The sequence below is a fragment of the Artemia franciscana genome, chromosome 7 (genome assembly GCF_032884065.1).
Source record: "Artemia franciscana chromosome 7, ASM3288406v1, whole genome shotgun sequence".
Lineage (NCBI taxonomy): Eukaryota > Metazoa > Arthropoda > Branchiopoda > Anostraca > Artemiidae > Artemia > Artemia franciscana.
Window position 1 is genome coordinate 38,097,758 of NC_088869.1, and position 13,952 is coordinate 38,111,709.

At 35.2% G+C, this 13,952-nt stretch overlaps 1 protein-coding gene across 1 annotated transcript in view; it reads left to right on the forward strand.

The window, feature by feature from the left end:
• LOC136029244 (BTB/POZ domain-containing protein KCTD3-like) overlaps window positions 1-13,952 on the forward strand; it is a 54,890-nt gene that overhangs the window by 22,601 nt on the left and 18,337 nt on the right. Inside the window, exons 3-5 of the mRNA XM_065707475.1 lie at window positions 1,460-1,600; window positions 9,865-9,981; window positions 12,501-12,660. Of these exons, the coding sequence (XP_065563547.1) occupies window positions 1,460-1,600; window positions 9,865-9,981; window positions 12,501-12,660 (418 nt within the window). The remainder of the gene's footprint in view (window positions 1-1,459; window positions 1,601-9,864; window positions 9,982-12,500; window positions 12,661-13,952) is intronic.

Below are 13,952 nucleotides of genomic sequence, written 5' to 3' on the forward strand. Positions count from 1 at the left end.
CAAAAATCACCAAGAATTTTAACCAATATGAACAAAAATAATCCATCTGAAATTTGTAGTAAAAATATTTTAAAAACCTACTGAAAAAAACTATTGTTCTTCGAAAAATTTACTAAATATTCAAATTTTATCTAAAATTTAATTGCATTCTCGCGTTTTAATTCTTAAGCGAAAAAGAATGAAAAAGCGGGACAGTACCAATCAATTTACAATTATTGATATACAATTTATCAGCAAGAAATTGGGGATTTATGGCGCCGGTACCCCACGGCATATCTTGGTTAGGCCTGGATATGAATTGGAAAACGGTCATAAACTAAATAAATAAGAAAAATGAGTTTTTTCCACTGAAAGCAAGGAGCAATATTAACATGACAAATTTCTCAAGAAACTGGTGAAGTAATATAAAGTACTTGGACGCACCCCCTGACTATTTAAGTAATAGAAACTATAGACAAACGGCCATAAGATTTCAAGTAAGGCAGTGGAAAATAACAAAAAGGCATTTTTTTAACTAATAATAATAAAGTCCAAATATTTTGGCTTCAAGTCCTGAAGTCTTTATTGGGGGGGGGGAATAGACTAAATTAGAAAAAAAATTAAAGAAAAGGTAAAAAAACAAAACAACAATAAAAAGCTTACATCTTGATAATATGGAAAAGGTAGTGTGGTCTAAGAAATTATTTATTTAAGAAGTAGTTAAAGGATTTTTTTTTAATTATTAGTGTCGGTTTTTAATCTTGGACTGGATTCGACCTTAAAAAAAATGTTGGGATGCTACATATTAAATTGCTGCTGAATCTTTCTCAATATTTTATTATTTAATTTTGGATCCTCCCAAGTCCGTTGATTCTTGATGTCCCCCTAGTTCAACTACTTGATAGGCCCATTTCCCTCTTTCTTAGCAGTCTTTCTCGATGGTTATGTAATGGTGTTTAATTCTTTCTTAAAATGGGGAATTCTAATTTCTATGTTTGCTTTGCCATTCGTTGGTTTATCTCGTGTGTAATCATAATACACGACGATGGACCTTTAGGAGGGGTACACCGGTGCAACTCAAGGTGCACAGATTGTAAACTAGATAGCTTGAGAATAACACACAACTGCAATGTATTAGTTGCAATGGATTCTTTTAGTAATGACACGTGAAATACATTTCTCTTGATGGAGTGTATAATTTATTCTCTCTACGAAATATTTGTATCGTTGGCCCTCAGCAAGCTTGAGATTGTAGTTGTGTCGGTTTATGGAATAATTGACTTGTTTGTTAACGAACTCCTCTGAATTGCTGCTTGCACGTTTCCTTCCAGATTTGGCAAGCCACTTATTATTCATTTTAATTTTATTCCATCATTTGTTATTTTACTTGTTTACAACTTATGAAATGATCCAAAATCTTTTGATAATTTTGCTCAACATTTATTTTGAGTTTTAATATACGAACCTGTCCTCTTTTCAGGAGAAGAGAATCTGATTCAGCTAAAACATGAAGCTGAATACTACGGTATTTCCCCACTGGTTAAGCGTTTAACTCTTTGCGAAGAATTGAAGCATTCAGCCTGTGGAGATCTGTTCTTCTATGGCCTTCTTCCCGCTTTAAGTAAATTTTCTCCATTTTCATTGACTGTCTTAATATTGTATAGACTAACATTAACAAGATTATGGAATGTTTAAGTGTGTCACCGCTGTTGATGAAAGCTTAGATTTAGGGAAGGGGTTTTTCAAGTTTATCAAAAAGGTTCCTTCAGTATATTAGTAATTCTTCTTGTAGAATATTGTTTAATAGCTGTTGACCATTAGCAATATAACCATTAACAATATACAGCTGATGATAAAACTTATGTCCAGGGAGAGGTTCAGGATTATTTACAAGGTTTATTCAGCATTTTTTTTATTCTGCTTGTAGAATATACTTTGGTAGTCATTCACAATTTTTCCAAAATGTGATGCTTTATAGTAATCCAAAAATAATTGTCTGCAAAGAAACGGAAAAATTAATTTTTTTGTACTTACTAAGTTCAGGAAATCCAGAAGAGCAAAAAATTTGCCACATGTAGTTTTGGAGCAATAATTTTTGAAATGTTTTTTTTTTCTTCTTTTTTTTAATCAAATTTTGGGATCTAAAACCATAAAATTTTTTAATCCGTCAGTAAGTTTTGTCATTGCAAATTTTATCTACTGGCTACAGTGGTTCTTTTTATTAATTTAAGTATAGCAGATATATAATAGATTTTTATTATTATAAATTTTTTACTAATTTAAATAATAAATAGCAGAATCAAACTCAAAACGAGTAAAAATTAACATGGATAGGGCCCCAAGACCAGAACAAAATTTGCGCTTTACTGAAAAAAAACACAAACAAATGAGCCTGGATTGTCAGCTTAATTGACATATGCTGACATTTGTTCCTTAAAGTTTTGATAATTTTTTATTTATGAAAGTAAGAATGGTGAAAACATTTCAAACGTATTTTGTTTTCAGTAAAACGAAAATCGTGTTGGCGTCTTGAAAAGGTATGGGGGTTGTCAGCCCTACTCATGTTTAACGTGAAGGTCAAATTTTTTCGATACGGTACATCTATATATATATATATATATATATATATATATATATATATATATATATATATATATATATATATATATATATATATATATATATATATATATACTAGTACTATTTGTGGCGTAAAATTCAAATTCGACAACCGTGCTGTGAAAGAAAGTTTTAAATTAAATTCCAATTTATTCATATTAATTTTTGCTCGTTTTGAGTTTGACTCGGCTATTTATTGTAATTGCTGTTCGTTTTGAGTTTCATTTATTAATCAATAGTGGTTTGTGGTAGTTAATTTTTCCTGATTCTTGGGTTAATAAGGCTGTTTTTTTTTAAATAAGTTTTTTTTAATAATTTCTGTTCGTTTTTTATTGACATAGTCTTTTTCGTGAAAAAAATATTATATATCTTGTCAAATTTTTTTTCTATAATATTTTATAGTATAATTTTTAATTTAATTTTACAGCTTCTGAAGTTGACCTGACAAATAAAACAATATCATTCCAAAAAGATTCTATCTATGTTCTTTGACAACCTGGAAACACTTACACTCTTTTTATTTATTTAAATTGTAAGAGATGACGTTGTAATAGTAGTATCCCCAAAAGTTTCAACTTAATGCCCCCAGTCCTTCTCGATGTATTGCTGAGGTGTCTCATTGGCAACCATAAATACAATGCCTTTTGATTTATTTTTGCCTTTGATTTATTTTTGCCTTATATATTAAGCAACATTAAATTTCAAAGCATAATGGGCCAATTGCATAATTGCGTGGGGTTGACATGCCTAATATTCCTAACGAACTAGTTGCTGGACCGTTCTACTATGCTGAATAAAATGGTTGTCTCATAATTTGGCTGGAGGCGTTTGGAAAATTAATGGACTTGAGAGAAATGCTGCTTGTCCAGTCTCTTGTTACTCTGAAAAAGGGCACCAGACATTCGCGCTGTAATTGGAGTGCAAGGGGGAGGACTTCCCCCTTCATATATCTAGTAAAAACATTTTAAACAAGTAAAACAAAGTGAAAACATTTTAAATGTTTTTTTTTGTTTTCAGTAAAGTGTAAATTATGTTCTGGTCTTGAGGAGGTACGGAGGTTGTCGAAGACATAATTTCCAGAACTTTCAACTACGCTGAACGAAATGGCTATTTCATAATTTTGATTAGATGTGTTAAGGTAATTGATGGGCAATCAACAAATTGATTGTTACTCTTAAAAAGGGCACCAGACACTCGCGCTGTAATTGGAGTGCAAGGGGGAAGACTTCCCCCTTCATATATCTAGTAAAAACATTTTAAACAAGTAAAACAAAGTGAAAACATTTAAAATGTTTTTTGTTTTCAGTAAAGTACAAATTATGTTCTGGTCTTGAGGAGGTACGGAGGTTGTCGAAGACATAATTTCCAGAACTTTCAACTACGCTGAACGAAATGGCTATTTCAAAATTTTGATTAGATGTGTTAAGGGAATTCATGGGCGTGGAGGGGGGGGAGTTTGTTGCCTTCCAATCACTCCTTGACTAATAAAAAGGGCACTAGTCCTTTCAATTTCCAATCGAATGAACCTTTTTTGAAGTTCGTACGACAACAATAGCCACCTCAAAATTTCTACCAGATGCATTTCGGGAAAATGTAAGGTGTGTGGAGGGGAGGGGTATCAACCCTCCGATCACTCTGAATCTCAAAAAGGGCACTAAAACTTCTGATTAGCAATCCGATGAGCCCCCTCCGAAGTTTATACTATCACCCTTTATGTATATACCTTATATACCCCCTGGGCATAATTTACAACCCGTGCCCTAAGGACTCAGGGGGGGGGGTATCATACTCAAAGACATATTTTCGGACCATTTAATTAAGTTGAACAAAATGGCTATCTCAAAATTTTGAGTAGATGTTTTTTGAGAAATGGTGGGTGTTGGAGGGGGATTAGTTGCCCTCCGTTCACTTTTGACTATTAAAAAGGGCAGCATCCAATTCAATTTCCAATCAAATTAGCTCTTTTTGAAGTTTCTTAGGCAACAAATGGCTATCTCAAAATTTGTATCAGATGCATTTCGGGAAAATACGAGGCGGGGAGGGGGTATCAACCCCCTGATCACTCTGAATCTTAAAAACGACACTAGAATTTCTGATTAACAATTCAATGATTCCCCTCCAAAACTTATATGATCACCCTTTCTATATATACCTTATATTCCCCCAGGGCATAACTTGCAACCCTCGCCCTGAGGGCTATGGGGGGGGGGTTGATTGTCATCCTCAAATACATAATTTCCAGATTTTTCAACTACGTTGAACAAATTGGCTACCACAAAATTTTGATTAGATGTGTTTGGGGAAGTGATGGGCATGTGAGGGGGGTTATTTGCCCTCTGATCACTTTCGATTATTAAAAAAGGCACTAGTCCCTTTAATTTCTAATCGAATAAGTCCTTTTCTAAGTTTCTGCGACAACTCCTTCAATACGATGTGCCCTGGTCTAAACAAAAAATAAATAATACATTGTGCCCACATTGCTCTTTACTTAGGCAGAGGTATTGCGCTGCCTATGATTATTAACTGGATATAGTTGTTTGTTTCTGTTTTTTTTTTGTCTTAAACACTAAATAAGGTCATAAAACATTAAAAAATTAACGCGTGACGCTGTGGGTGCTAATGGGGATAAACCAGATTCATATTTATCATAGTTCACACTTCTTCATTTCTTCACATTCCGGTGCATATCTATTCATAGTTCTTGTAGTAAAACGATATCTAAACTCTGCTCCTTTACAATATAATTGACAATACTTGCTATGATAGATTAGCGCTGCCTATGATATTGCTTATATACCCTTTTAATACTTGCATGTGTATAGTTTTTCCGTTTAACCGAAACTCCCCTAAACGTTTCAACTTAATGCCCTTAAGTATCATTAGTCACAGTAACCGTATAAGTAGTATCGAAAGTATACAAATAGTGTCTTCTTGCTAGTCGAAAATCTGTCACAACTTACCCTGAAAGGTATAACTTAATAATTTAAGCCGTTATTGTGATATTGCTTTGTCACCCTATTGACACTCTAAGTGATCATAGTTTGTTTTGATTAAGTGCAGCATCCGCTTGATATTCCTTGAAAAACCTAAGGAAAAACCTAAATAAAGGATTATAGTTCACTACAAAAATTTGCATGGAGGAGGGATCCTAAACAAAATTTCAAGTCTATAACCCCCAAATTTTACGAAAAAGCACTTTAAAGATTCTTGCTATGGTTTTATTTTTTCGTTCATATTTGGATTCAGCGCATTTGGAATATTTAGTTTATATATACAAAGTAGATGCTATAAATAAATTTCTTAGCTTGACACTTTTTTATGCAAATATTAAGAGTTTATCATAATCGAGAAAAGATTTTGATTGTCCCATGCTTAAAGATTCTATTTCATAAACTCGGAAGCCTTCAGAAGCTCATTTGTTAGCTGTTAAAAATACTTACAGCTAAATGAATATTTAGTCTTTTTCTACATTGTGTGTGAACTAATGTATGAATAGTGACAAGTTCCTAACAAGTTCTATAGAAAACCTTATATCACCTATGGCGTGTTACGAGTAATATTGTTTCAAACAGTTCGTGATAAGGAACTGTAGTAAGGAGTGACCCGGCTCAATAGTAACCAAAACTCTAAAAAACGGAATTTTGATATTAGTTACATTAAAAGAATCACGTTTTGATGCTGATTTTAAATGTATAAGTTTCATCAAGTTTAGTCTTACCCATCAAAATTTATGAGCCTGAGAAAATTTATAACAAAATACGAACAGAAATTATTCCGTATATGAAAGGGTTTGTCCCCTCCTCAACGCCTCGCTCTTTACGCTAAAGTTTTTTTTATTGTTTAAAAAGTAGAGTTGTGACAAAGTCAAACTTTAGCGTAAAGAGCGAGGCGTTGAGGAGGGGACAAACCCTTTCATATACGGAATAATTTCTGTTCGTTTTAAGTTTTAATGTTGCTCCTTACTTATAGTTAATTTTTTTTTTTATTTAACTCAAAATGTTGAAGCTCTATTCTCTTTTTAAGAATTCAGTGTACAATGACCTATGTCATATTTAATGTTGTGTAATATGTCAAATCGGAGTTAGTAGTATCATGTAGTAAAAAAAAACAAAAAAAAACAGACTGTTGTATCATAAATATTTTAGAAGGGTATGTCGTTGTATGGGGTATGGTCTTATTCTTGTAATTCATTTACAAGACAGACTGCAGTGCTACTAACATCATGGTCCATAAAAACCAAGATTATTGAAAGTAACCCCGACAAAGATTGTGCTGCTTTACTGATTTATTATGGCTGAAGTGTAACTCAAATTACCAGTGCCATGAGAAACTCATCTAAATCAAAATGCTACTCGGCGAATCCGATAGTCTGGGTAGTTGCAAACGGCAAGTAAAAACTGAAAAATCATCAATACACATAACTTGATCCCTTTTATGTGTACTGGATCATTGTAAATTTAGATAGAAATTGTTATGTAAAGTCCGATAGTAAGACATGCAAAGTACTATTTGCCATCAGCTGTGGCAAAAAAAAATGTAATTACAAACAATTAGTGATTAGAAGGAAAACCAGATTAATGACAACGTTTATGCTGAAACTTTAATTTTTAATTTTGTTCAATGACAAGTTTTGCAATTTCACAATTTAGTTTTATAAGAGATATGATTTTTATTGGAACAACATGGAGCAATAATGTCAGTTTTTTTAATGTCTTTTTTTGTTGCAACCATGGCTCAGGGCATCCTATATTTGTGTTCTTTTTATGAGCTATTTTCATACTGAATAATTTTGAGCTCAGTAACAGAGCTTAGATTGAAAACATATTTCTCAGAAATGGACAAGAAATATGAAAATATTGTTTGAACACAAAACGAAAAAGCGACTCTTAATACTTTTTTTTGTCATACTAGAGGGAAAAAAAACATCACGAAGTATTTTTATTTATCTACCTTTAAACAAAGAACAAGCATATAGGTCTTAATAATAATTGCTAACACAGTCCTAATGAAAGCAAGATACGGCACAATGTATTCAGCGAAAACTTTGTACAACTGCAATGAAATGAATGGACCTTCATTGCTGATATATTTTTTCGTAAGAGCCCTGTCAAAAGCTTGTAACTATTGCTATAAAATAAAACTATTCCGCGACAAGATCCTGATTAAAAGTTTAAAGTACCAAAAATACTCGACAAATAATTATTTACTCAGACTTTAACATGTCTGAGTATGCGCTTGTCCTAAAATTACTGTGTCCAAACATGCACTGGGTATGTATATGTACAACTGTCTGTAAATATCTGTAAAATTGCCGCAGAAGCTAGTCATAAAAGATCAGCTTGTTTTGCCCGGCATGCAAGTCTCCACACAAAGCAGTTCCATAAGCATTTGCAGCTCCGTAAAATTGTAGTATTGATACAAATTTGAACTAAAAAAAAAATCATAATAATGACAACGCTAACAGTCCACTACAATTTATTATTAAGCTTGGTGCTTGATAATGAAAATAGTGAGGCCTGCTTTTCCCTGATGACAAAGTGGATTTCAAGCTCATCAGATAACTAAAATTTTGGTTTTAAGATGGATTTTCTTTTTCGCTGTCATCATACCTCTCTCTTTTCTGATCAGGGAATTGAAGGGTTTTGCGAGAGTATCATCAAATCCCCTCATCAAACTTATTTTTTGTTTGGTAGAATGATGTACTAGAGGTTCTTTTATTGGTGATTATCCTATAGCCATAAACAAACAACAAGGCAAGGAATTAAAAACAATTCTATTTGAAAAGATTCATCTCCCATCAACAATTTTGAGGAAAATAAACAAAATGTTACTACAAAATAGGTAATATTAAGTCGGCGCAGTGCAATAAATTTTGAACATAAGAGGATCCTTAGATCCTTTACCATCACCTCCTCTCCCCTTGCAACGCCAGATTTAGCAGAACAGTAAGCATGTGGTGCCTTTTTTGAAAAAGAATCTATCAAGGATTTTCCATCTATGTAATTAGAGTTCCAAAGTGGGACAGTTACCTTTTCAAAATCACATCCACCTATTGCCTTCTATTTCTAAGTTTAAATTTGGGGGTGTTGTACCATGTATGAATCGCAAACTTGCAATGATTTTCAATCTGTATGATTTGAGTCACCTTGGTCCCTCAAAGACACCTCTTCCTTCACAGCGAGATGTTTTATGTATATGGCTGGCACTCCAGTCCCCAACGTCTCAGGAGAGAGTTTGGCAGGTATTTTCTTCTTTTTTTTTTTACTAGTTGGCTTGAAACGCAAGGGTCAAGTACCTTGGGCCAGTGGGACACGAGAATGATAATTTTCAGAGAGTATTGCCCATTTTCTACCTCTAACCTGCTGGAAACTTCTGGGGCAAGAGGGCAGTGGGGATAGATTTCCTAAGGTGTCCTTTACTTTTGAGCTCCGCCTACCTTCCGCAGTAAGGTTCTTTATTTCCTTGAAATTTGGTCAGAGGAAATCTACAGTAACGAGACGTTAATTTAGAACTTTTTAATCCTTGAACTTTGCAGCTCAGGTGGTATACAGGTTTTGAATTTTCATTATTCATACAAATAGTTACGCACCAATTATAAATAATGATGCAAGACAATGAAGTGGTTTGCCAATTGTTAATAAAATGTTTATTTGGCAATCAATAGACAATCAAATTCTTTTCGCAATGAAATACATATAAAACAACCAAGAGGTGTTAGATTCTTAGGCAAAGTAGCGTAGCCTTAACTTGTAAATTCTTCAATTTTAGAAATAATAACATGATGTTGCTCCGTTTTATGCTTAAGGGCAAAGTAATAAAGTATTAGCATTTTAAAACTTGTCGATCAAGCCAACCAAAAATTTCAACAATGCTTCATACTACCATAGCAATGTGAATCTAGCTGAGTATGATGTGCTATGTACTGAACTAATTTGATCCCTTTATAGGATTTTGTGTATATACCTTGCTTGTTTACTCCAATATTGCCTTTTAGTTAATATTTTGCCTTTTTAACTTATCTCTATATTTGCAATTTAAAATAGAGAAAATGTACCGGGAAAGCTTCTGCTGCTGTAAAAAATGTTTACCTAGCTCCCGAACGTATTATGAAATTTTTGAAAAAAGACAGTACTATCGATTATATGTGTAATATTCTTTCAAAGGACGTATTGTTCTGACGTAACAGTTTGTCTAGGTTTTGGAAATTGTAAAATTTCTTCCGTAATTTTATTATGTTTCAGTCACAAATGCCTATTAATCTCTTAGGGAAAGACTCGTGTAATCTGGAAGGAATTAATCGAATAGAGAGTGTTGCGACGTCGAGAAATCATTCAAGAAATTCTTCCGTCGACTCAAGATTCTTGAATTTTGGCCAATCCAGAGGTATTTTTCAATTTTGTAATCTATTAATCTTTTTTAAGAATTAATTTAAGACCATTGAAAGTTTCGCTCTTCTGAATGTTTGATCTTGCAAATCGAGTCAATTGGAATATTTGGTCTTAATAATTTTCTTTTAAGCAAAAAAATTACTCAAACTTTTTTTCTGCAGTACTAAAAAACTGGGGAAAATTAAGTCAAAATATTTCACTTCAAATAAATAACAACGACAATCCAAAATTTTATTCTATGCCACATGTATTTGGCACATGGCAAGTCTAATGCAGAAGAATGAACATGCATTCAACAATATTATCTAATAAAAATATTTTGTTCATGGCTACAAATTGTAGCTGTTTAAATTAAATTTGGCTTGCTGCTATACGATAAAGATCCAAAATCAATTATCTAATGGTTAATCGGATAATGTTTTGGTCGTTGTAGGTGACTTCAATGCAACTGCATCTGATCCTAGTGGAGCTTTTAAATCTGAAACTGGTCTGGTTGCCCCTGACTCTTTGAACGAAATGGGAATCCAACTCCTCTGGCTGTGCGCCATGCATGAATTTGTCATTACAAACATCATGTTTCACAGGAAAGATATTCGTAGGCCAACATGGTATATCAATGACGGGGGCACGCGAAAGATGATTGACTATATCATAGTAAACCAAAGCTGGCAGCTATCAGTCAGAAATTGCAGAGCTTATTGTTGTGCTGAGTTCGGGTATATCAACCATAGATTAGTTTCTGTGAAATTGCACTTATGACTAAAAGCCCCGCCTAAGAAACGCCGCCAACCAAGGTTGGACACCCAGAAACTAAAAACCGAGGAATTCCGCCAAAAGTACGCAGTATAAAACCAGAACGGATTTGAATGCCTGAATGCCGTTCTTGACCCGGGTCACAATGTGGCTGACATACAAAACAACGTATTATTGGTGGGCACTGAGATCATTGGTCTCAAGATGTCCTCAAAGAAGCCCTGGTTGTTGCAAGAAGCTTTAAAATAATTGGATAACGCAGGAAAGCGCAACTGGCTAGAGCTATGCCCTCTTACAGGCGATTAAACGGCATGAGGAACATAATTATTCGCCAAGACAATCAGCAATTTTTTTACAAAAGCAGATGAGATTGAAGATCCAGCACGAATTGGTGACATCACGTCACTTTTCAAGCATATCAGAAAACTCAATGACTCTAAATGCTCTTCTCCTCGTTTGGAAAACTGAATTGATTCCACAATAATGGAAGGAATGGATAATACTCCCTCTTTGGAAGCACAAAGGTAGTCGAAGTGATAGCTCTAATTATAGACGAATCACCCCCTGTCAATTTTTGGTAAATTATATGCCATGATGCTGATCCATAGAAGTGCCCAGTTCAGTCATAAGTGCCGCCGGATTCAGCAAGCCGGTTTTATACCCAACAGATCTACTACCGAGCAGTTCTCTAATTTACGCCAGGTCATTGGTAAAGCTCGTGAGTTCTTGCATATAGGAGATTTCACCTTTGTTAACTTTAAAGCAGCCTTTGTTTTGGTAGACCGTGAGTCTCAATGACTGATACTAGAACAAACTAGCTCCTGGACGAATACTCTCGTCTGTTCAAGGCGCTCACCACTGGCACGAAAAGCGGCTTTCTAAATCGTCAAGTCATTTACCTATCTCGGACGTGTCATCATGGATAACGGCTCAGTCGAAACTGAAGTTCAGTCACGCAACGGCAAAACCGTATCATTGCGCTCTACAGCCTGGTTGGCTGCTACTTCTGTTCGTGTTGCCATAGACGTGACCCAAGCAAAGTTCTCGTGACGTATCGAAGAGCTAAGGTGGTATGACTTCGTCTCGAGCACCCGACAACTGACACTAACAGATCCGACTCCCAGCTCTCGTCAGCTCGCTGCGTAAACCCTACGGTAGTTCAGTCATTTGTTCTCCATGCCAGCAGAAACACTCTATTCAGTTTGGTCCCTTTGTGTATGGCTGAAGGCGCCCCTGTGGAATACCCCGGTTCAGACGGAGGGACAGCCTTGCCCAGTACCTCTCAATGATAAGTATTAATCTATAAAAAGCAATCGCGCTTGCCGAAGACAGTTCCCACTTGAGGCGAAGAGTCACGTGTCTCTACGCTGCACCACCAGCAGGAGTATTAATTCAAGTCAAGTAATCGGATAAACAACCAGTTAAGTCAGAACGAAATGCATTGGTTTTCTTTTCTGCCATCAGTTTGTTAAGGTTCTCTAATCCGATCAATTCACTGATATAATTTTTACACGAATCTGTCCCATCTTCTTGTTATTTTACCCTTTGTACAATATATTACGAGTCTAAGCTTTAATTTTCCTTCTGAGCTCCTCGTGCATGTGTGTATGTGTGTTTTTTTTGTTTGTGTCTGTGCGCGTGTGTGTTTTTTTTGTGTTTTTGTATGCATGTCTGCCAATCTTTATACGTCTGTGTGTATTTTGAATGGAAAAGCTGCTTAGTATACGACTGTGAAGACTTCCCTCTTATCATTATTTTCAGGTCTAGCTCAGGGAGCCGGTCATTCAAGAAATGCTTCTTGGGATAGTCGTATCCCTCGACTTGATTGGAGCATAAACAAATCAAGTGAAAAGGTTCGAGTTGTAAAGGCCCATCTGCAATGCATAGCTGTGGCATATGCACACACAACTGTTGTCTACAGGTACTCTTTGACTTTTAGAGATATGAAATTCTAAACACTACACAAATATGAACCAGTCACTTGAAGGGGAATGAGATTCCATGAACACATATAGCTAGCGTTTTCTTTGATTGCACTTTTCTCACTGGCTCTTGGCTAGCAAAAAAAAAGAAAGCCACTTTTGCAGACTTTTTTAAGTCAAAAATTGTGAATACAGGTTCGGCTTGCTTCCGAGCCAAGATGCCTCGACCCTCGATTTACTGAGAACATTATTTCCTTTCTGCTAGTCACTCAGGCAGTTAAATGAAGCCCATGTAGGGTTGTAATCATGACCTAATCGTCAAGTCTTAAATCATGACGTCATAGCGTGAATTTTTAAATGTCTTTTTTTGTCTGTTAGTAGCTCTGAAATTTGAGAAAATTGTTTCTCCCTTCTGATGGTTTCAAAGTTGTTACAAAAAAAAAATTTCTAGGTTTTTAGCTTTGAGACCTTACTTATTTATTCAGTGTAAGAACAGACAGACATACAAACACTTAAACTTGTCTTCTATTTAAAGATATAAAATTAAGTGTCTATCCCTGCAGTGAGAATTTGAAACCATGGGAATTATAGTTAATTAAAGAAATGTTAAAAATGCCTGAAAAAAAAATAAAGGTGAAAAAAACAATGTCATATGAAGCCAAAAGGCTCAAGCTCCCAAGCGAAACAAGATGGTAATACCCTACCCAAGAGCTAAGTACCACAAGCTCTTGGGCTTGACTTCTGTGTCCGTGATGCGGGAAGTGCGGGTAATTGAGCTGCCTGTCCCCAGCAGTTTAAGGCCTATAGGCCAGCCGGTATCTATACGACTTTTCCCACTCACTCCCTCTCTCTTCTACACATTCCATAACCAGAATCAACTCCTCTTTTGCCTTTGTCATGCCTTAGATCATGGGCCAAACATTATAAAAATTCACAACTAGTGACGCTAGGCACTTGATAGAAGTTAAATCAGTGAAATTTCCGATTTTCCACTGACTTGCCTTCTATCAAATGCCTAGCGTCGCTAGTTGTGAAATTTTATAATGTTTGACCAATATAATAAAGCATGACGAAGGCAAAGAAAAGGAGTTAATTCAGTAATAGTTATGAAATGTGCGGAAGAAAGCGGGAGTGAGTTGGGAGAGCCGCACAGGTACCGGCCGGCGTCTAGGCCCTAAACTGCTGGGGACAGGCACCTCAAATACCCGCACTTCCCACAACACATCATTAAAATTAAGTAACTATATAGGGAGAACCCGTTGTTAGCTGATTGGAGGATATTTTCATTTCT